The sequence below is a fragment of the Fusarium phalaenopsidis genome (assembly GCF_050370095.1).
Source record: "Fusarium phalaenopsidis strain FUZ10S chromosome Unknown contig_32298, whole genome shotgun sequence".
Lineage (NCBI taxonomy): Eukaryota > Fungi > Ascomycota > Sordariomycetes > Hypocreales > Nectriaceae > Fusarium > Fusarium phalaenopsidis.
The window spans coordinates 1,625,028-1,647,767 of NW_028145407.1; the positions used below are offsets into that span (position 1 = coordinate 1,625,028).

Sequence of the window (22,740 nt, forward strand, 5' to 3'; positions counted from 1 at the left end):
GGGACCAGGTAGGCCGCCGGCCGGAGTTGTACAAGATGGGCAGCCTCAGATGAAATGACTCGGCCACTGCCATCATCCTGGCTGTTAGTTGGAAACACTCACGAGTTTGCTGGTAACTATGGCCCCCCAGCAAGAGACTAGCGAATACTTGGCTGCCATAAGGATTAGCTATAGTATTTACCGGATAAGACTGTAATAATAGCAGCTCTTGCTCGCATTCTTGTACATGATACCCCGGATCGTGATGGATGGTTCGTGGGGAGTGACCCACCGCGTGGCATGCCATGGCGTTGCGCCCTATTGTCAAGGGCTGTCACCATCTGCAGGAGGGGGTAAGCACATGCACGGCACTCTGGATCAATGTTCTAGACTTGAACGGATTGCGTTCGACAGTCTAATATAATAGTATGACGAACATCTGCCCGCCGAGACAACATATACAATGCCACTCTTCTGCCACCAAATGTTGGTAGCTTGACCCCGTGGCACCCGATAACCCTATACTACCCGCTGATCTTGTTGTTATGCCTATCGTGCCGTTTGCCTTGTAATTTCCTGCTTATTAGTAGTGGCTCATCGCAAGAGCCAGCTCAGTCCTCTTCAAGCCCCCCTTCGAGCTTTCCAGACATATAGTCGTCCAAGGTAGCCTCGAACGTGCCGATCATCTCAACATACCGACGCTCAATCTGACGTTTCTGCCCAAGGTGGGAAATATACTTCCACGGGGTATCAACCATGTCACGCAGCTCGTACGCTAGCCTGCTGAGACACTTGAACAAGGGCGGGAACTCTGATACAAGGACGTGAAAGTTGTCTAACGAGATGTCCTTGGCTTTTCTTCTCGCTAGGTGATCAAAGCTTCCGTCGCTCCAACCGTCGAGCACGCTCTCAGGTGAGGGTTCGTCGTCTCGGCAGATGACAACCCAGAGAAAGACGAAGAAGAAAGAGTCCAGATCATGAAGACACGAGTGCTGTCCGTGTTTCATCAAGTCGATTGACATGAAGGGTCTGGTCCCAACGACCTGTTCGGATGTAGCGGAGAGATCTGCTACTTCTTTGCTCAGGTCAAGGTCGATTAACATTCCCCGCGGCTCCCCTTCTTTCTCAACATCAGGGATGATAATGTTTCCAGTGGAGATATCCCGATGGAGGATCCCACCGTCGAAGTATAGAGAACGATGTGCCTTGAGGGCATCGCGGAAGGCCTCGAGTAGCTCTGGGATGTCGTCGAACTTTGATATGGGGCGTCCGGACGGGGTGACAACCAGGCAGGACATGTCCAAGTCCCTCGGCGGCGTAGCCGCTGGATCAGCACGTGGGAAGTCCCTGTGCCTTATAAGCTGCAAGCGTTGACAAAGGTTGGATGATTCATCAACTACATGATAGCTGACCAGTCGCACCACTCCCTGGACGTTTCGCTGCTTGGCAAGCCGTAGCACCTCTTCCTCCGAGCTTCGGGATCGCGACCGTCGTGAGAACTTGACGACGTATTTGTACTCAGAACCAAACGTCCTTGCTCGGTAGCAAATGGTGCATCGGCTCACGATCTTGCGGGGATGCACGAGGGGCGTTCGTTCCAGGTAAAGCCTGGGCTGAGGATAGTAACCATGAGCCGGGATATAACTCCCTATACCATCATAGCGAACGCTTGGATTCACGCCCAACTCGATGTCGCTCATCCATTGGTAGTTCTTGACGACGTCGACAATCAACTGGTTCATAATGGTACCGGGCCATATCGAGTTTGGGTCAAAAGGTGTTGACCCGGAGCAGTACATGCCAGATCGGTCAAACACCCACCGCTCGAGAAAAGAACCATAGACAAAGTATCCATGCACAAATAAACGAGTTGGTTGGCTCCGAAAAACTTCTCGGACGCACTTGTACAGCTCTCGGATTCCTTGGTGATATCCAAAGGCGGTGTCCACGTGGAAACCGACGACCTGTATACTGTCCCAGCTAAAGGATCTGTCGGACTGGTAAAGCAGAACCGGATGACCCCCAGCGGGGCAGCGATGGGCATGTCTCGGTGGATAAGCTGAAAAGATTGCCAGACGTTTCTCTCTGCGAGCCCAGGGGTATAGGGGATACACCTCGTTGAAGTTTGTGGCGTGAAGGGTGTGGTCTCTGACTTCACCCCTGGGTCCCTCCATGGTGATGTTGAGTGATGGTTACTCGGAAGACATTTGGGACTGAGATGATATGCTTTGCATCAGAGCCTAGAGCTTGTGTATGGTCGATGAAATAATATGAGCAAGTGGGCGAACAGAGTCTGATGCCTGTTTGTAATGTTGAATAATGGATGTGAGAAGCGATTGGGCTGGCTGTTGAACATGTCCTGTAAAATGAAGTAATGATTAGGAAAAATCGGGCTTTCTCTGTTTGTTGAAGGAAAAAGGGAGGAAATGGAATATTAATAGGAGACGCTCTGCTTATTATTGTTTGTAGAGTTTGTTGTATAGAGTTCTGTTCCGCAGCGCACAGCCTCGTCGGCGTTTACAGGGCCCTGTGCAAACGACAAAGTGCCGTGAAGGAGTTTAATGGATAAATTCACTTTATAGATGGGCAGGATTTGAACTTAATGGCGCTTGTTTTGAGTCAAGTGATCTGAGATAGACTCTTCGGGGATAAAGTTCACCAGGTACTGGCAGGCAGATATGCCATATCCCGGCGTTAATGCAGCATTGAGTTGGCCATGTGTTAGAAACTGTGTTCCCCCCTATGGCTAGCTGTCTGGAGGAGGATATCAAGACCGTGTTGTTTGCTACTATGCCAGATAAACTCTTTGTCTTTGCGGGAAGGAAAGTGAATCACTCAACAAAGAGGGACAATCTCGTACCCAATGGGATAAGTATCCCACAAGGGTCAACTCCCATGGCTTGAGGCATTCAATTCAACTTTATGGAGAAAGAGAACCTCATGATCCCACCCTGTTTGCATCTGTCCGTTTTCATTCATTAATAAGAGCTTTGATCACCTTGATGAGTTTTTTCTTAAGAACTCGAGACCCATTGAAATCTGATCTCTCCACTTGCACCAGTAAACAAACACCTCAACCCACACAATAACCAGGCAGAAACAAGTCATTTCAGAAACATCCACAGCCTCAGGACACATTCACCTGCCTAAACAGACGAGAGCGGGTTTTCTTGACAGAGTTTTTACGTTATAGTCTGTTGATCATTACTAGTCTGTTTCCTATATGGGAAGTTTCCTCGTCCCTGCCGGCGGATACGGGGTCATAGCGGTTGTTTCTTCTGGGGCCCGGTCATCCGACTTGGCTAGATTCTCCCCTGATAGTAATATCAAGCACTTTGTTCACATACTACGATAGATAATAAGACACTCTACAAAGTTGTATATCGCCAGGAAGTTCGTGGTGCTAAAGCTCGACCACGTCCAGCTCCTCCCAACCAACGAGGTACAAAAACGACAAAAATCTGCCCCAAACTCACACCTCGAAAAAAGCTCTCCTCATTACAACACGAGACTTTTGCGGGGACTGTGGGGAGATTCTAATCCCCCATGGGGAAGAAGGAGACCCGCCGTCTGGGGTTTCATCAAGGATCACAGAATAACGAGACTCGCATTGGACGCCTTGTCATGACCTGCACGCCTTATTGCTTGTCTTGCAGTTTTACGGCCTTTCTTAAAAAGCTTATAAAAAGCCATCTCTTGCGCTGCATGTCGATAAGGACTGTAGTTCTTATCAGTCACCTAATATCGTCGTCATGGATCACTACATCACCCCTCCTGCCCCTGAGAGCTCCTCAGACGACAAGAACATCTCAGACATGGACAAGATCGAAGCTATTCGTCGAACCTCTGACGAAGCTCTCGGCCAAGTCATGGGCCTAGACCTTGAGAAAGAAAAGACAGCCCAGGGCGATGCCTACTTTCATCGTCTGGGCTGGAAGCGCCTTACCGTCATCCTCATCGTCACTGCCATCGCCCTTGGTAGCCTGAGTCTCCCCGGAGCATACGCAACGCTGGGGATGATACCAGGAGTCATTGTCACAATCTTCTTCGGGTTCGTCGCTATCTACGCTAGCTATATCATCGGCCTCGTCAAACTCAAATACCCCGAGGCCAAGAGTTATGTCGATGTGGGAACCCTTTTGATGGGGAAGTGGGGTGATGTATTGTTCAGTATCATCTTTGTGTCTTTACTTACTCTAGTTGTTGGATCACATTGCCTAACGGGCACCATTGCCTTTGTCACTATGACAGAAAGCCATGTGTGTTCTCTGGTCTTTGGGGTCATGTCGGCTATCATCTTGTTGATCCTGGCCATCCCTCCCTCGTTCTCAGAAGTTGCAATCTTGGGCTACATCGACTTTGCCTCTATTCTGATTGCTATCGGAATTACAGTCATCGCTACAGGGGTGCAGTCGTCTGAGCCAGAGAATCCCTGGTCTGCCTGGCCCAAGGAAAACATCAGCCTTGCTGAAGCCTTTGTTGCAATTTCAAACATTGTTTTTGCCTATGCGTTTGCTAGTAAGTTTTTGAAGCCTTGGTCACTTACTATACTGACTTGGAATGCCCAGTTGGACAAATATCCTATATGGATGAGATGCATACGCCAGAGGATTTCACCAAGTCCATCTCGACCTTTGGCGTGATCCAGACCACCATTTACACGCTTACCGGGTCCCTCATCTACGTCTTTGTTGGACAGGACGTCAAATCACCCGCGTTGCTCTCGGCTGGCCCCCTAATTTCAAAGATAGCTTTTGGCCTCGCGATCCCAGTCATCTACATCTCGGGTTCTATCAACACAACCGTCGCCGCTAGGTTCATTCATGGGAGAATCTATAAAAACTCCATCACACGCTACATCAATACAGCCAAGGGATGGATTAGCTGGATAGTGGTTGTCACTACTATCAGCCTTGTCGCTTGGATTATTTCTGAGGCGATCCCTTTCTTCTCGGAACTCCTATCGCTGACTGGCTGTCTTTTCGTCGCGGGAACCTCGTTCTATATCCCTCCAATTATGTGGTATTGCCTTCTGAGGGAAGGAAAGTGGCACGAAAAGCACAACTTGTGGACGGCGATGGCAAACCTTACCGTATTCGTCCTAGGCGTCACCGTCTTTTGCATTGGTACTTATGCCAGTGTGGTGGAAATCGTGAGTTCACTTCTCATCACTTAACTAGGTACTGTAAGCTAACTGGTCTGGTAGATCAAAAAGTTTGATTCAGGCTCCATCAGCAGACCCTTCTCATGCAGCGTTGGTCGATGAGTTAGTGTCGAGCATCTTATCATGAACGGAGATGCCAAGCGGCAGGACCATCTTGCCCCGTGTAATCTCTTAGTTCAGGTGAACTGGTTTGGAATATCTCTTCCGTGGGACGGGTTATGATTTCTGATTCAGAGCTTTTGTAATACGTGTTGTATATATACCATGAAGTCAGTTTATGATACCTCCTCAATGATTCAAGTTTGGCGGAACTTGCGGCCCGCTATTAACCCTAGCGGCTCCTCGATCCGCCTCTGCTCTGTAGTCAGATTCTTGTCCTCCCACGACACTCGTCCATTGTTGGCGTACGCGGGCCCTTCATATAAGCATATCGTTATGTCACCAGGGACATGTTCCACTCAGGCGTCAATAGCCAACAGCCCGACAGAAAAGGCAGCGGGCCGCCTCACTCACATTGCATATTGGCACGTTCCGCTTTTTCTTTCACCCTCTGTGGGAATTCAGGGGTGATTGTCCTTCAAGGACTCACTGACAGGTAGAGGTGACCAATCAAGGGGCTTCCAAAGGTCAGGTGTACCTGGGGATGTTAGCTTGGAGGACACTCCAGAGGGTCGTTGATAAAGACATATAAACCGTCCCATACTCCGTGGCTCTCAAACCAATCTCTTTCTCGCCCTAGGTTCACGCTCCACGTTCTGCCAATATCTACTTTCCACAACCAACCCTCGCCATCACCACATCATGTACATTCGCGACATTCACGCAGAGAGGGATCTCCGTGTTCTCCGACGTCTTATCAGAGAAAACCCCCTCGGTCTCTTCACCACAGTCATCTCATCGCCTTCAGGGACTTTCCCATACCTCCAAATCAGTCACATACCATTTGTTCTGGACATTGAAGATGAATCAAGCGAGACCGAGCTTGGAACTCTGAGAGGTCATTTGGCCAGGGCAAATCCCCAGAGCAAAGCCATAATCGAGGAAGCCACTACAAAGTCCACTCGCGTGCTAGAACATGACGTTTTAGTCCTCTTTCAGTCTCCGGTTCACGCTTACATCCCTCCCGAGTTTCTCTCCGAAACAAAGCCCAAAACCCAAAAGGTGGTTCCTACCTGGAACTACGCCGCTGTGCAGGTATATGGAAAGGCGACCGTCTACGTCGACTCCAAGTCGGAGGAGACCTCTGCCTATCTCAACTCGCAGATTGACGCCCTTACCAGGCACATGGAGGTCAACATCATGAAACACACCGGCGAGGATGGCAGACCCGAGGCCTGGAAAGTGACAGATGCCCCCGAGAAGTACACCAGGCTCTTGAAGAAGGCCATCATTGGAATCGAGATCAAGGTTGAGCGCATGGAAGGAAAGTTCAAGATGAGCCAGGAGGAGCCAGCCGGAGACCGCGCCGGTGTTATCAAGGGCTTCCGGGGTCTTGGGACGGAAAGGGCAGGACAGGTGGCAGATCTTGTGGAAGAACGACAAGAACTCAAGTATGGAAAGGAATAAGCCTGGGATTAGCCATGCATCTCTGAATACAAGTATTCAGGTGCTAGGAAAGCAGGTATTGAATCCTCCAATTTCGACATGCTTAAATCTGGGTACTGGGGTGAGGAATGGATCGATGTGCATGAATAGCATTAGCATATATGCCCCGGATATTGAAAACTAACTTATCAACTATACTTCACATATCCGGTTGACTTATGAATGGTTTCCCGAGCCTCCTCGGCTGAATAGGTAGGTTATTCGCCTCGTCGCCTGGCATCGCGGTCTTGTTCATTGGCGAAACCTAGTACCCGCCGACTTAGTGACCGCGAAGGACATAACGAAAGAATTAAAATGCTTAGAAAGGCCAAGATAGTCATCGGGGAGCTAAAATCAAGATAACATGCTATCGATTCATTCAAGTGTGCAAGGGTCATCCGTGTTAGTGGTTATCATTCGCATCACGATGTGCACCATCGCTGCCTCAGCAAATCTTCCTTCAAGGCAGTCTGCCGCTCCTTGAGCTCCATTCTACTTTGAAAATCTTCAAGCATTCAAGTTTGGCTTGCATTTGCGTCAAAGTGGATGCCCCTGTGCAGTGCATGCACCAGCCACAACAGGATTCAGCCTTGTTGGCGCGCCGCACCAGCCACCGGACGTTCCGATCGGCGGTGGCGGTCGCCAGCCTCGCCTCAACGAGGCCGGACTCTCCCCTCCTCAACGTGCCTTGTTCACCTCGGATCAGCCTCCCAGCTGGTCTCATTCTCCCATCCACGAGAGCTGCAGCTTCGCCGGAAAGACGCCTTGACGGGCGCGTCTCGAGAAGCCATGTCGGCCAACTACTGGGAGTCGACGCAACGTCGCTTCTGGCAGTTCACCAAGGATCAGCTGGTAACGATGCGACAGAAACTCGAAGACGACAACGCCGAACTCGTCCGCATGTTCCCGCTCCCGCAGCAGCGCCATCTAAATATCTACTTTAATCAACGTGCGTTCTTCACCCCGGGCTGCGTGGACATCGTCGCTGACTTCTCTGCAGAGTTGATACGGTTAGCAAAGCGCCTCACGATCCGACAACAGTCTATGGCCACGGCCCAAGTCTACATGAAGCGGTTCTATTCGAAAGTCGAGATCCGCCGAACGAACCCATACCTTGTCATCGCGACCGCTATTTATCTGGCATGCAAGATGGAGGAGTCGCCTCAACACATCAGGCTGATCGTGACCGAGGCCCGGCAGATGTGGGGAGACCTCGTCGCCATCGACACGTCCAAGCTGGGCGAGTGCGAGTTCTTTATGATCAGCGAGATGCGGTCGCAGCTCATTGTGCACCAGCCGTACCGGAGCATCAGCGCTCTGCGATCTGAGCTGTCGCTGGTGGAGGATGAGGTTCAGCTGGCCCGGTCGGTCATCAACGACCACTACATGACCGACCTACCCCTTTTATACGCTCCCCATATTATTGCACTGGTGGCTATCCTGCTGGCTCTGGTACTTCGACCTAATAATTCGGCACCTGGACAAAACTCTGGTTCTGCGGCTGCGGCAGGTCTTGCGGCCGCTCAGCAAGCGCTGTTGCGAGCCCAGGGACAGTCTTCACAGACTGGATTCTCGGATGCTAGCCCTGCAGAGCCCAAAGAGAAGCAGCAGCAGGCTAGAGTCTCGCGTGTGCAGAGGTTCGCGGCCTGGCTGGTCGAGAGCAATGTCGAGATCGCGTCCATGGTGGACGCCACGCAGGAAATCATTTCCTTTTACGAATGCTACGAGCAATATAACGACAAGCTCACGCGGGAGCAAATCAACCGGTTTGTGAAGGCTCGGGGGTTGGATAAGTAAGCAGGATTTTGCATGGATGACATGAGGAATGAGACATGAAGCGTTTGGACGGTTTGGAAATTATACATACATAGCATCAATGCGGCGTTTGGGTGTCTCGGGCCAGTTTGCACTGTGGCATATAGATCAAGAATGCAACATTGGCATACTTTGCGCTATAAGGCTGATGGCTTGGATGGTGTTTGATAAGATCCGAATCCGAATCCATGGTTGAATCGAATCAATCGACGCCACCACCAGCCACGAAATGTCACCGGACTCCAACTTCAAGGTCTTGGTACCTCGGATCTACGCAACCAATCAAGGAGACAGGGAATAACTACAGGTCAGGCAGGGATGGGAAAACGCCTCCGGATCCGACCGCAGGGCATCAATTGAAGAACAAGACGGGCTAACAGCATGTCCAAGTGCATGCTAAGCGAATATTTTGCCTGGAAGAGAAATTCGTTCAAAGCCCTTGAGCCTCGACAGAGCGACTTCTCTGCCAGGTCGGCGGGTCCTTCCGGGGCGCTAGACATAATGCAAGGGCTCTGATTGATCGCCGAGCTTCCCTGAATCCCCCGGCGTTGGCAGCGGGAGGGCCTTTAGGGGCCCTGACGCCCTGTTACGGCACCTCACCTATGGGGCCTCTGCGGCATGTGCTGCCTGGGCAGGCTCTCCACTGCATTGGATTGGATTTCAGGCTCTTTTACCCCGTGGACCTCAAAACGTCACAACCTGGTCACCCTCTCCCGAACCCTCGTCGATTGGCATCCCCATTGGATCTCCAGCTATCTCCCGCCCTCCAGCTCAGCCATGTCCTCTCCGTAACCCCGATAACAATCGCCGTCGCCGCACCTTGACCTCTTCCGCTCTGTCGACGACGACGACTACTCCTCCTCTTCTTGCGACCGCCCCTCGATCACCACCCCGGACATCGAATCGCCGGACATCTACCTCCCGGCGAGATATGCCGCCGGCGCCTCCTTCGTCATGAGCGTGTCCAAGCTGGTTAGCGAAGTCGGAGATGGCTTGAGGGAGTCGCAGAACTCGCGCGATGCCCGCGTCGAGGAGCTGTGGACGAGCCTCGAGCCCGACAAGACGGGCGAGCTGGACCTCAAAGGTCTGCAGAAGGGGCTCCGGAGGATTGATCATCGTAAGCGAGCGGGAGCTTGAAAGAGACGGACCACGACATGCTGATGGGCCATCGCAGCCATGAAGAACGCCGACGACATGCTCAAGCGCATCATGGACGAGGTAGACAAGAACCGCGATGGAAAGATCCAATACGAAGGTACGCATGCCTCTATCTCCATCTCTACGCCCGAAGTTCCCGATCCTCCGGAGCTCGCTCGGCAGCTCAACCCGCAAGACAAACAAGCAAGCTCACACTTTTTCTCTTTACTCCAGAGTTTCGAAAGTTCGTCGAAAAGGCAGAGAGGCAGCTGTTTGCCCTCTTCAGGTCAATTGACAAGGATGGAAACGGAAAGCTCGACAAGCTGGAGCTCCAGACGGCCTTTAAGAACGCCGGTCTCACATTGTCGAACCGCCGCCTCGCCGAGTTTTTCAACGACATGGATCTCAACAACGACGGCTACGTCAGTTTCGATGAATGGCGGTTAGTCACACCATTTTCCATATTTTCTGTTTCTTTTTTTTTTTTCTTCTTTCTCTTTGACAAAAACTCTGCCCTGGTCGTCCCCACTGCATCATCTGCGCGTCTCATTCACCCATTCCCGTCAGATGATGCTCATGGCTACTGACCCTCAGTCATTTTGGCGGGGATAAACCTCATAACGTCATGTGCCAAGCCCGAGCTCCCACCGGATCGCGAAATGCTCTGTTCTCGACTGCAGCCCATCGGCGCTATTCAAGATTTTATTTCTTCCGGATCTCGCCTTTTTATTTATTTGCAAAGCCCAGATCAGTCATAGCAGCCACTCACTAATCATGCTGCCTCAGAAACTTCCTCCTCTTTATGCCCCCCCACGACCACGATTCCCAGCTCCATGCCGTCCTCGACTTTTACTACTCAGTGGTCAGCGTGACCCCAGAAGGAGACACACTTGTGAGCGAGGAAACATTAGAGGGTCTAGGTACGGACGGCTTCCGCTCCCTTTTCTCAACCCTTTTCGGTTCTCTTCTCCGAGTCGCATTCCCCTTCGACGGCTCAAGGCCCCCTGCCGACCGGACGATATCTGCCCAAGCAGCGGTCCCCTCGATACTGGATGACGAACCCCAAGACGCGACCGAGAACATGGCCACCGTTGCCGCGGTCCCGTACCCCGACTATGACGACCCGGCTACTGAGACGCCGCCGGAGGTGGCCGAATCCCTATCACAGCACGTCGGCGATGGCACCCATGGACACACCACTGGAGTCTCAACAGTGCACAAGAAGTATAGACTAACAGACTTTGTACCTGATCCAGGCTACTTTGTTGCGGGTGCCATCGCCGGCGGGGTGTCGCGGACGGCTACTGCACCTCTCGATCGATTAAAGGTTTATCTGCTAGTTAATACGACTAGTCGCGCCGAGACGGCGGGCGCAGCGCTGAAGCAGGGGCGTCCCATTGCCGCCTTGAAGAATGCCGCGAAACCATTCAGCGATGCTATTCGGGATCTTGTCAGGTCAGGGGGTGTCCGGAGTCTCTTTGCAGGTAGGTCGCGGTAACAGCGTCGGCGATTGAATCTCAGACGCTGACAAGCCAAGGAAATGGCCTGAATGTGGTCAAGATTATGCCAGAGACGGCCATCAAGTTTGGCTCATACGAAGCGGCCAAGCGGGCCCTCGCCAACTTTGAGGGCCATGGAGATCCCAAGAAGCTTAGCTCGTGGTCCAAATTCACCTCGGGTGGTCTTGCTGGCATGATTGCGCAGTACGTTGCGATTTGGGTCTTGGATTGATAGCGAACTGACAGTTATGCAGGGCCTCTGTATATCCACTTGATACCCTTAAGTTTAGACTACAGTGCGAGACTGTCAAAGACGGTCTTCAGGGTGTGGCCCTGGTCCGACAGACGGCCATCAAGATGTACGCAGATGGCGGCGTCCGCGCATGCTACCGAGGCTTGACCATGGGACTGGTGGGAATGTTCCCTTACAGTGCCATCGACATGGGCACATTTGAGCTGCTCAAGAAGTCTTACAAGAGCTATTATGCGAAGCGGGACGGTATGCACGAAGACGATGTGAAACCCGGGAACATCGCTACCGGAATCATCGGTGCAACATCCGGAGCCTTTGGAGCCAGCGTTGTTTATCCGTTGAACGTGGTGCGAACACGACTTCAGACCCAAGGAACAGCCATGCATCCTGCGACATACACGGGAATCTGGGACGTAACCAAGAAGACGATCCAGCGGGAGGGTTACCGAGGTCTCTACAAAGGTCTAACACCCAACCTACTCAAGGTTGCACCCGCTCTGAGCATCACCTGGGTGGTGTACGAGAATTCGAAGAGAATGCTCGGCTTGAGTTGAGGATGAACCCGATTGGAAGACGACAACTACACACAAAACTCAGGGGGTCTCTCCCCAACACTCACGAACCGACAATCCAACACTCACACGCGCACGCAACTTTCACATTGACATTTAGGCAAGCGGGGAATCTTAGCGGGAAGACGGGCATTGCGTTACGACGGGGGGAAATATCAAGGCGTTGGGAAAGGGATTGATATATCAGTGGATGAAAAACTAAGCAACCACGCCACGAGGTGATGGGAACACCGCCAAACGTTTCTCGGATTTTTCTTTGGCGGAGCTGGAGTCGGCGGTTTTTAGAATTGGATGACATACCTCTTTTTTTTTTGTTGCTTGAGATAGAGGCAGGTCCAAGGCGAGGCTAGGGAGATCTCGCAATCGAAGCTGAGCTTTTCTTGATTCCATACTCATTGGTGGTGATGCGTTTTGACGTTTGGTATGGTGTCACGACTGTGATGAATGTCGTAGCCACTAAATGCAAGTATCTACCTCGGAGGCTCAAGTCCGTTGCAATTTGCCAATCCCTTGGCCAATTCACCCTGCAGACGGTCTCTCACGGCATGATGCGATGCGATACCTTCTGCTCTCAATTCTCTCACTGGCCCGCGCCGCGCCGTGCAAAGTGTGGGTCCCACTCCCCTCCGTCCCGGCACTTCGGTACCGAGCGGATGCCCGGGGCGCCGGGGCCGGCGAATGAGGACCCAAACCTGCAAAGACAACACGACATGTGTGCATTTTGTGCAGAGCGGGTATTTCTGTTGGACATGCTGTGTACATATGCGAGGTTGTCCGAATGTGAGACGACTTGTGGGGAGAGGAAAGAGGGGAGATGTCTGGGCGAGCATGGTTCTTATGGGGACTGGTATTTTAAAATTTGCATTTCTTCCCGAGTTTTCTCTTCAACAAGTTCATAGAATTATAAACGTTTGCTTTCGTATTTGTATTCGATATGACGACTGAGAGACCTGAGACGCAGATTGTGCCCGACCAGGCGGTGGGTGGCTTGTCTGGACACTACATCACAAATCACTGCTAACTCTGGGAACTGACAGTTGACTGAAGATGGAGAATCTTCTCTTGGAGAGGTAAATACTTACTCATACAGTCTCAGATCGTGCTAATAGAGTGCAGGAGGCAGTCTCTTCGACTCAAAGTCTCAGTAGCTCCATCGTGGACTACAGACGCGAGAACGGAAGGACATATCATCGATACAAGGACGGGAGTGAGTCCATTAAAGCTTCCCCAGTATCCCTGAAGATTCAATGCAATACTTATGAGTCTAGAGTATAACCTTCCTAATGACGAACTCGAAGCCGAACGATTGGGTACGCGGAACATGTAGCAACCACGAACACTGACTGAACTAGGAAACCCGGCTCTAGATCTCCAGCATCACCTTTTCCTCCTTACTTTTGACGACAGTCTCGGTCTCGCGCCGCCGAATAAAGCCAAGTCCGAGGTCAAGAGGGTTCTCGACCTTGGCACAGGGACGGGAATATGGGCCATGGACTTTGGAGACGAGCACCCGGAAGCTCATGTAAGTAATGCTTGCCAAATGTTATGGGTTAAATATTGAGGTGTTGTTAGGTCGTTGGCGTCGACTTGTCGCCTATACAGCCTACCTTGTATGTGCCAATTGCAATCATCAAGAAGCCAGACTGATATTCCAGTGTACCTCCCAATGTGGAGTTCTTCATTGATGATATCGACGAGGAATGGAATCATTCTGCGCCATTTGACTACATCCATAGTCGAATGATGACATCGAGTATCGGAAACTGGCCCGAATATCTCAAAAAGATTTATGAGTAAGCATCTGAGCCATCCTATTTTGCCGTTTCTGATACTCTCCAGTAACCTCAACCCCGGCGGCTACGTCGAACTCCAAGAAGCCGATCTCTTCCTCTCCTCAGACGATGGCACCCTCCAGCCCACGCAAGCACTCCCCAGATGTCTCCAGCTCATGTACGAAGCCTCGGTCAAACTCGGCCGACCCTACCAAGAGATCCCACCTCTCAAAGACGTCCTCGCAGCGACAGGCTTCGTAGACGTCGTCGAGACACGACGTAGATGGCCAATCAACACATGGCCAAAGGACAAGAGACTCAAAGAGCTCGGGGTTTGGAGTAGGGCGAATCTAGAGGGTGGACTTGAGGCGTTTACTATGGCACCGCTCACGAGGGCGCATGGATGGGATAGAGAGAGGGTGACGCTGTTTTTGGTTGATGTTAGGAGGGAGCTGAATGATACGGGGATTCACGCGTATTGGCCAGTGTAAGTTTGTTTGTTGATCGTGGTGTTCTCCGCTAATCGTGATAGGTACTCGATCTATGCGAGGAAGCCAGAAGTTTAGAAACTGTGTTGAAGATGCAGTTGTTGTCAGGACAATAAAGGTTGGTGTAGAGATGTGATCAACTCAAAACTTGGAATCTGCAAAAACAGGCCATCGAAATCAAGCAAGGCGTGTCCTCGTCAGCCATTCGCGGCCTTTGATGCACGGCTTACGCATCTGTCCGTCGCTTGGGAGGGATGCAGCTGCGGGGGTGTGTGGTGTGCGTGTGTGTGAGTTGATGCATTCAGGCGGCGGGGGAACTTTTGTAGGGGAGATATCCTTGGAGATAACAACTTTTTTGAGGGATTTGAAGAGTCAAGACGGGACTGATTATTTTGAGGAATTGAAGAGTTGTAATTTGTATCATGGTAGTCTTGATACTATGTAAATGAGATACAAGTATATTAAAAATGCTGTCGTCCGTGGTTCATTGAACAGTTGTTGGTCAATCCCTCTGAAGCCTCATGCTTACCACCTCCCGCAAACAGCCATAGCGTGATCGGCTACAATCCTTACATGATCAGATAACATCCATATCCCAGTAACACCATTTTTCTGCCTTTCCCCTCTCTATTTCAACCCCAGGATTTCCCTTTTTTTCTCTTGGGCCACGTATGCTCTCGTCCCACGGCTGCAGCCCTCGCGAATAGCGTCACGCCAGGCCCGTGTTCCAAATCAGCCCTACCCACCCTTCTTCTTCAGCCCTACAATGCCCGCCCCGTACTCTGACAACCTCTACTCGGCCGACGACGAGTCCGAGGCCCTGTCGCCTACTGATGGTTACTTCCACGCGTCGTCGGCGTCATCACGTCCGCGGCCCCTGGTGCCGAATATCCTCGTAGAGGATCCTACCCTTGCGAGCCGCGAGTCCAAGGCGTGGGAGGCCGAGAGGGAGAGACGGTTATTAAACAGCGATGACGCCGGCGCATCTTCTAGTGACAGCAGACCTATGGCTTCGCCTTTGATTCAGCACGAGGCTCCTCCTGCTTACTCGCCTTCTTCGACAAATTACTCGACGTTTTCACCAATGGGTCAAGCGCAGGAGCAGTATCCTCGGGTAGAGGAGCAACAACCTCTTTTGTCTCATGGACCCGAGTCCATGAGTAGTCCTCCCCATGAGGAACCATCACGATGGAGACGGTTGAAGACGTCTGTCGCAAAGACCAACCTGCGGGGAAAGTTTAGAACCATTCTTGGTACTTTTGTCATTATATCCGTCGTCATCATACTGCTTGGTATTTTCTTTGATGACTCTTCTGACGTTGGTCTTCTACTCCTCGTGCATATGTAGTGTTGCTGACTCTCGCAGTGGGAACCTCCGGACTACATCAACGATGGCCCTATTGGGAGTCACGGCGAGTTCACATGGAATCCCTCACGGATATGCCTCGACACTCCACACAACTTTCCCAAGACCACGACGGCCTTGAAATTTGACCGTACGAGTAACCTCGAGATTGTACAGACGGTTCAAAGGGATCGTGGTCATAGAGGCGCAAGACCTCACGTCTCTGGAGAAGTCATCCTGCAACCTGCAAAGGATAGCTCGTCTACGGCAATTGAGCTGCAAGTCATCTCCAACGACAAGAATCTTGGAGTTCATGTCCACTTTGATGAGAAGACGCAGCTGTTCAAGATGATCACGCCGGATACGATAGACTGGGACTCGAGTGAAGCGCCCTGCATCCAGATCCGCGCAACTATCTGGGTGCCGCAGAAGTCTATCATCAATGCCCTCAAGATCAACACTGTTCATCTCAACGTCGACGTCGAGACGGGCTTTGACTTGCAAGTTCTGAAGAGCACTGTTATCCGCAGCGCCATTGGACACATCAACACGCCAGCCGTGGCTCCCAAGAAAGCAGCTGTGCCTTATACGCTGTCATCCCGCGAGATCAATATCCACACAGCCAGCGGAAAAGTCAAGGGATGGTATCCGCTATACGACCTCCTCGACATTGACACGGTCTCGGGCGACATCACTGTAAATGTCGGACCCAAGCCAGCAGAGGGTGAAAAGCCAGCTTCACTCCGCGTGCACTCTGCCTCTGGACAAATTGAGGTTCACGAGCCTTTGAGTCAGCCCAAGGATTCACTCCCGCCTCGGGACTACATCGTCAACGTCGGCACGGCATCTGGAGACATCACAGCCGAGGTAGCAGCGAGTTCCCACGCAAGATTCGAGTCCCAATCGGGAGACTTCAAACTCCGCATCCTACCCGTCCTAGAATGGTCAACAAGCCCAGCGTTAGAAACAGACACAAAGAGCGGAACCTCTCAAGTAACAATACTAGAGCCCCTCTGGATAACCGCCGTTGGCGACGACACACCGGCCTTGTCAAACCTAAAGTCCAAGCACAACTCCATCAGCGGAACCATCAAGCTCCAGTACCCATCGTCGTGGGAGGGCCACGTCTCTGCGCAGACGGTCTCGGGGTCGCAAGACATCCGCGGGCGAGGGTTGGAGGTGACGCACGAGGGCGGGCCGTTTGCTCGACGCACCCGGGGACGCAAGGGAGATGGGAACTCGCAGATGGATGTGATTAGCGTGTCTGGGGACGAGTATGTCTTGGTGGGTGAAGAGTGATAATGTGATGGATTGAGCATTAGGCGTTGGGGCGGAAAAGGTAATGATTTGTGTGCAACGTCCCTCAAGAGGGGCCAGATGAACCCGCTCGTTAGAAGGATCGAGATAGCAATATCGCTCGTTGATGATTAATGGATTAATGAATGAGAGGAGAGAAAATGCTTGTCTGCCCAGGGATTGTTGGTACTAGCTCCTCTGCCTCCTGCATGGCTGCTGCTGTCTAGGCCAGCCCAGTGGAGGTAGGGTAAGGATGGATGCATCATGGCACCCATGGATGACACGAGTCACGAGTTCTGCAAGCATCGTCTTATAGTATTGGGTCGACCTACCGTACATATACCTTACATCCATACCCAAGTACATACATACACCTACAGCATGCCTACAGCATGCAGCGACTACGTGGAAGAGTCTAATTACCTCGCAGCCCAAGCACGGCCTGGTGATATGACACTGCCAATGGCCCTACTTGTCACGGCATGCACAAAGACACAAGCACAACTGGTTCAACAAGATGTGAATGCATTGCACAGATAGATTCAAGATCAAGATTGAGTAAAGTCAAGTCATTGAGAGTCCAACCAGTTGATGCGGTGATCCAGACAAACACATCTCTATCCCTATGTATATATAAAACCACCTGATTTCCTTGAACCATAAACTCAAGATAAATAAATACGCAACAGCCAACATAAAAGCACAAGAGCCAACCTTGGGGGTAACAAATAAACCGACACAGAGGGCATCATCAAATATGTCCAAGCATGGGGGGTATCCGCAGAAAAAAGAGAAAAAGAGGTGAAGAACAAAAAAATCAGAACATAACGTCGTGGCGCGTTGCAATAGAGAGAAGAAAGTCGTTGCATATTGTCGAAGCATGTCGTCCGTCCGTCTTTCGAGGCGAGATAAAACAAAATGAAGCGTTGTTTTCTCTCGCCTTCCTTTTCATGACATGCAGTCCGAGGTGACATCGCCAGAGGACCCCGGAATCACTCCGGACGGTGACATTAATTGGAGATCTGCAGGCCAACGGTCGGATCATCCATCATCAGCCAGGGCAAGTCTCTCGTCCCGACGTTAGTGCAGGTCAGATAGGTGATGCTGTCGGGGGTCCTGGATGTTCCGCCCATGTCCAGCTCGAGGTTGCTCCCCATCAGAGGTCGGACGACTTCTCGAGCCATGGCCTTAAGCTCGTCGAGCCTCTTCTCGAAGCGGCGGAGGTTCTCCCGGCTGTAAAGCTCCGGTGTCAACTTGAGAAACCTCTTGCACTCATCATGCCCGAGAAAGGCCGCGGGATTATTCGAGCCCAGGGTGCGGTATGCGCGACCGACAGAAGTCAGAGGCGGGGCGGCAGGGGGAAGAGTGGCGACGCTGCGGCCTCCATCGCGAGACGTTGGAGGTGCTGCTGCTGTCCGCCGGCGCTGATCGGGCTGCGGCTGCTGCTGCTGCTGCGGCTGCGGAGAGGTGTTGTCAGCCACCCATTGGCGGAACAGGCTCACGGCGAGCCAGTCTAGATAATTGTTGCTTGGGCCAACACGTTCGCCGCGGCTGTTGGTGAGCCCGATCCGGAAGAGACGCCCCTCGACCCGGCCTACCGTCTCCTCGAGCTCCTCCACCTTGTCCTCGATTATGTCCAGCACCATGTCGGGCAGGGCTGCCCGCAGGCTGCGCTCTCCCATGGGCCACTGCCCGACAACGTGGATCAGCGCCTCCTGGAAGATGACCCTGCTTCGCGCTAGGAACCCCAGCCGCAGGTAGGAGATGGGGTATTTGGCGATTTGCTTCCATAGACGGGACTGGAACTGGAGCATGTGGTGGTCGACCCGCGGTCCCACCACTGCCAGGGCGTCGTACTGGTCCGCAAGGTTGAGGAGGCTCTTGCATTGCACATATGCATCCGCGACGTTGACCCCGTCTAGGTTGGGCGGGTAGTTGTAGAAGATCCGGAAGAGGTTGTCGTAGTCGCGGAGGAGGTCTTCATCGGCCTGGGAGAGCGTGGGGGCTGGAGGCTGGTTCGAAGATAGGCTGAGGTTGGCGACGGAGCGGAAGAAGCCATTTGCGGTTGACGAGTTGGAAAGCGATCGAGAGTGCGAGTGCGAGAGCTTTGTGCGGGCGAGCGAAGATCGAGATTCTCGAGAGTTGACTGTGGGTGGTGCCGAGGCAGGGCCAAAGATGGACTGATTGGAATCTTCTCGTTCGTCTCTCTGAACCAGCATGGGTATGTCATTGGGGCCTGAGCCTCGGTCCAGCTCATATCTCCATCTCTTCCTGGGCGGCGTCGCACCTCCCATCAAGGACGACGATGTGCCGTCGTCGCTACCATTGAGGCTACTGCCGTCCTCACCGATGCGGGACAGCTCGTTGCCGGCGGGTAGAGCTCGGGCGCGGGACCACTCGTTCGAGGTGCTGGCCTCAAAGAAACCGCTGGAGCGCGTCAAGGTATGGCGATGAAGAAGGTAGCGATTCTGGACGGGCGCGGCGCCGGGGGCTGCTTCTCGGGCGGTGATTATGATCTCGACGTCGCCGCTGCTCGCAAAGACGGGAAAGTCATTCTGGGGCGCGTACGAGGTTCCGCCAGCGTGGGAGCGATTGTAGCGCTTCGTTCGCGAGATGGATTGACGAGAGACGACCGACGACGGACCGCGGCGGGAGAGCGACGACGAAGCCGGCGGCTCGAGTGTGGAGACCATGAGTACGGACGGGACTTGTCGGATGCGCAAAGTGTAGCTGGTTGATTGTGATGTAATGTTTGTTTGTTTGGCTGCCGAACTAGGCTCGAGGGATAAATGGATTGCGGAGAACGGGAGAGAGGTGAAAGAATAGATAGAGTGATTATGGCGGGAGGCGAAGTCGGTGGTGGGTTCAAGTTAGTCAGGCTGGATGTATCACATGGGATCCATCCGCTGGAGGTTTGTTATTGTCGAGAGTGATTGATTGATGCGCAGACTTCATTCAGGCAGCTTGACTGTGAAGAGAGAGACAATGTTTTGCGGGAGTGACCGAGACGAGACAAGACAATGACGAGAGTTTAGAAAAAAGAGGAAGAGGAGGATGGGCAAAACAAATAAACAGAATGTCTGGCACTAGAAAGACAGACACGACGAGACGAGACGACACGGATGGACTGGAAAGAGGTGCTGCACGGAGATGCAGAGGGAGGGTTGCAGAGAGGAGGAGTGGCATGGATGGGGGCGTGAATACCTAATGGATGGGTGGAGGTAGAGAGACTCATGTGGCACGAGGACACGGCAAAAGAGGGACAAAGGGGATAAGAGAGTCTTTGATGGCCAATCCATATCAACATCCATTACCCATCCCATGCATAGTCATAGTCATAGCCATTCCCATCCATGCGTGCCTAACTAAAGCCATGGATGCAGTGCAGAGCGGAGAGTGCATTTACGTGCCGTTTATTCTGTCACGCCCTAGTGTTCGAAGACTTGGTTATCCACCGCTTCACCACTGGCTGCCTCTGATTGTGCCTTGTGCCTTGTGCCTCGGAGACAAATCACGCCCCCTGGCAGACCGGGATGTTAAGTGCCCCCATGTGTTACCGACAACTTGGCCACGGTTGGAATGGATAAACCACACACACCGCGTTCTTTTCCCTTTCTTTTACTCTCAACCTTCCATAAATAATACGCCCTGCAATTCCCCTGCATGCTTTCCCTCTAGACCCGCCACTGACGTACCGTACCTCTCACGCTGCACCTCGGTCACTCACTCACCCACGCCAAGATTACTCCATCCCAAACCACCAGGAAACTCAAAAACCCTCAGGAGCCGGGAGCATGGGTCACTTACTCTTTGACTCTACTAATTCTGCTCAGCTTCACCGCCTTAGCCAAATGAACGGCTCTAATACAACCTCATGTCAATTGAATTGCACTGCACGAACCATCTCCACTGATCGTCTGCTGCCCCATTCTCTCGTCTAAATCTATACATCTGCTTTGCATATTCCATTCTCATTCTAGTCAAAGATGATCGTAAATCCAGCTCTTTAAATTTCCAGCCCAACTCTTCAGCCCCATCGCAATGACTGACTCCACCCCGTCCCAATCATCAACGCCCAACCCCGTCCAGCAAATCAGAAAACGCCAGAGAACAGAGAGTTCATACCCAAGAAGACGCTCAGTCACGGCCTGCACTGTCTGTCGCGGCCGGAAGAGCAAATGCGATAACAAGAGGCCATCATGTAGTTTCTGCCTCAGCGTGGGCGCCACCTGCGTCTACGAGGAGCTGCGCTCGGATTTTTCCAAGTACGAAACGAAATCTGGATAAGAGCCGTGGACTTGAACTGAATGTCGTAAATAGTTATGATTCGGCAAGTTTGCACATTATTAATCGACTTGATTATCTAGAGAGGCGCATGGAGGAGCGCTTCGATGGACTTGCAAGCCAAAGGTGGGTTACTCACACATCCATCCTTGGCTAGGGTAGCTAAATGGTCTACCAGAAACGACATGCCTGAAGAAACCTTTGTAAAGCCTTCCGTCTTTCCTACAGCACAGTATCCAGCTGCAGAAGGAATCCTCGAATGGCCCGTCTTTGAAGGACTCGGACTACAACTCCATGGCCGATCTCTGGCCTTGATACACCAAGACAACCACCAGTTTCCTTCCAACTCAGGGGCTTCGCCCGTCGATTCAAGAAGTCATGGCCAAGTGCAAAGTTCAGCTGGCGTGGATAATTTCAAAGATGTCCTTCCAAGCTCTTTAGTCATTGAATCAGCCATCAAGGATTTTCTTGCCAATGTCCACACCAAGAATCCCATTCTGGACCCAGCAACTCTCGCTGAGGCTGCTGAGGACTGTATTAAAAACGGTGTTGGAGATTCTGGCCAGGCCGCACTCGTCGTAAGTACCCTTCACAACCTCAACTTGTTTGCCTGTGACTTATATCTCAAAGCTCATTGCGTGTGCACTTGGAATCATCTCGGCACCCTACATGCCCTCCGCCTTTGATAAGTATTCCCCGGCAAGTCCTGACAAAGCTGGCGCCTCGAGACAGTTGGGAGAAAGTTGCTTTGCCAGGTGTCGAACAATACTCAGTAATCAACCGTTATCTCTGTTATCGACACAGTGCCACTTCTTCTGTGGTGTGTACGAGATGTACTCGATCCGCCCGGTCGCTGCTTGGTTACAATTTAGCCAGGCAAGTCTTCAGCTGAAGCTACATATTCAGTCCAGGTCTTTCTCTCCCAATGAGTTTCAGACGGACGAGGGACGGCTTCTTCAAAGGCTATACTGGTCCTGCATGCAGTCAGAATGGTATGTCCTCTAACACATGAACAAGAAAATATCTAACCCTTCAAAGCGAACTAGCAAACGAACTCCGCGTGACGAGTTCTGGCCTTGAAGACCTCCCATTCCCTTATGCCTTTCCGCATCCTCCAGAGTCTTCCACCTCCCCTGCTGAGTTGGATGATAAGGCGCCTGGGAATCGCTCACAGCTGAATAGCTGGATGTATTATCTCTCAGAAACATCATTACGACGAATTGGTAATGAGATTATCTGGACTTTATATGGTCAATCGCCCACTGCCTGGATGAGGGACATTGTCACCACGCAGAGACAAGCAGAACAACTTGACCAAAAAGTGACAGCTTGGTAGGCAACACAATGACATTTTTGAGAGCAGCCACTGATTTCGAGATTATAGGGTCAACAACCTACCCAAAGCGCTTCAGGTTGAAGAACCAATATTCGAGTCAACAAACGAGCTCGGCCTACACGTTAGAAGTCGATACCTCACAAGTCAAGCCTGGATTTTTCAACCATTCCTCTACTTTATGATCCACGCGCCCCAGACCGAGCTTATCAAGCACAG

General features: G+C 51.9%; 8 protein-coding genes across 8 annotated transcripts; 6 read left to right on the top strand and 2 right to left on the bottom strand.

Annotated features, from left to right (window-relative positions):
* Positions 1-590: 590 nt before the first annotated feature.
* On the bottom strand, positions 591-2,153 carry LRP88_07059 (protein kinase family protein; the record flags this gene model as incomplete). The annotated part of the gene is made up of 1 exon (XM_083243596.1): positions 591-2,153. One exon carries the CDS (start codon positions 2,151-2,153, stop codon positions 591-593), a length of 1,563 nt encoding a protein of 520 aa, XP_083100820.1.
* Positions 2,154-3,731: 1,578 nt separating this feature from the next.
* LRP88_07060 (uncharacterized protein) lies at positions 3,732-5,245 on the top strand (the record flags this gene model as incomplete). Its single annotated transcript, XM_083243597.1, has 3 exons — positions 3,732-4,497; positions 4,548-5,131; positions 5,186-5,245. The coding sequence occupies 3 exons, from the start codon at positions 3,732-3,734 to the stop codon at positions 5,243-5,245; spliced, it is 1,410 nt and encodes a 469-aa protein (XP_083100821.1).
* Positions 5,246-5,944: 699 nt separating this feature from the next.
* Positions 5,945-6,709, top strand: LRP88_07061 (putative FMN-binding domain-containing protein; the record flags this gene model as incomplete). The annotated part of the gene is made up of 1 exon (XM_083243598.1): positions 5,945-6,709. The coding sequence occupies one exon, from the start codon at positions 5,945-5,947 to the stop codon at positions 6,707-6,709; it is 765 nt and encodes a 254-aa protein (XP_083100822.1).
* Positions 6,710-7,516: 807 nt separating this feature from the next.
* LRP88_07062 (uncharacterized protein) lies at positions 7,517-8,524 on the top strand (the record flags this gene model as incomplete). Its single annotated transcript, XM_083243599.1, has 2 exons — positions 7,517-7,676; positions 7,728-8,524. The coding sequence occupies 2 exons, from the start codon at positions 7,517-7,519 to the stop codon at positions 8,522-8,524; spliced, it is 957 nt and encodes a 318-aa protein (XP_083100823.1).
* A 972-nt stretch (positions 8,525-9,496) lies between these two features.
* Positions 9,497-11,985, top strand: LRP88_07063 (mitochondrial carrier domain-containing protein; the record flags this gene model as incomplete). The annotated part of the gene is made up of 6 exons (XM_083243600.1): positions 9,497-9,659; positions 9,717-9,797; positions 9,914-10,121; positions 10,466-11,163; positions 11,217-11,382; positions 11,433-11,985. The coding sequence occupies 6 exons, from the start codon at positions 9,497-9,499 to the stop codon at positions 11,983-11,985; spliced, it is 1,869 nt and encodes a 622-aa protein (XP_083100824.1).
* A 952-nt stretch (positions 11,986-12,937) lies between these two features.
* LRP88_07064 (class I SAM-dependent methyltransferase) lies at positions 12,938-14,481 on the top strand (the record flags this gene model as incomplete). Its single annotated transcript, XM_083243601.1, has 7 exons — positions 12,938-12,982; positions 13,120-13,210; positions 13,356-13,525; positions 13,576-13,613; positions 13,843-14,054; positions 14,308-14,381; positions 14,431-14,481. The coding sequence occupies 7 exons, from the start codon at positions 12,938-12,940 to the stop codon at positions 14,479-14,481; spliced, it is 681 nt and encodes a 226-aa protein (XP_083100825.1).
* Positions 14,482-15,029: 548 nt separating this feature from the next.
* Positions 15,030-16,907, top strand: LRP88_07065 (uncharacterized protein; the record flags this gene model as incomplete). Its single annotated transcript, XM_083243602.1, has 2 exons — positions 15,030-15,581; positions 15,630-16,907. 2 exons carry the CDS (start codon positions 15,030-15,032, stop codon positions 16,905-16,907), a joined length of 1,830 nt encoding a protein of 609 aa, XP_083100826.1.
* Positions 16,908-17,914: 1,007 nt separating this feature from the next.
* Positions 17,915-19,597, bottom strand: LRP88_07066 (uncharacterized protein; the record flags this gene model as incomplete). The annotated part of the gene is made up of 1 exon (XM_083243603.1): positions 17,915-19,597. The coding sequence occupies one exon, from the start codon at positions 19,595-19,597 to the stop codon at positions 17,915-17,917; it is 1,683 nt and encodes a 560-aa protein (XP_083100827.1).
* Between the last annotated feature and the right edge of the window lie 3,143 nt (positions 19,598-22,740).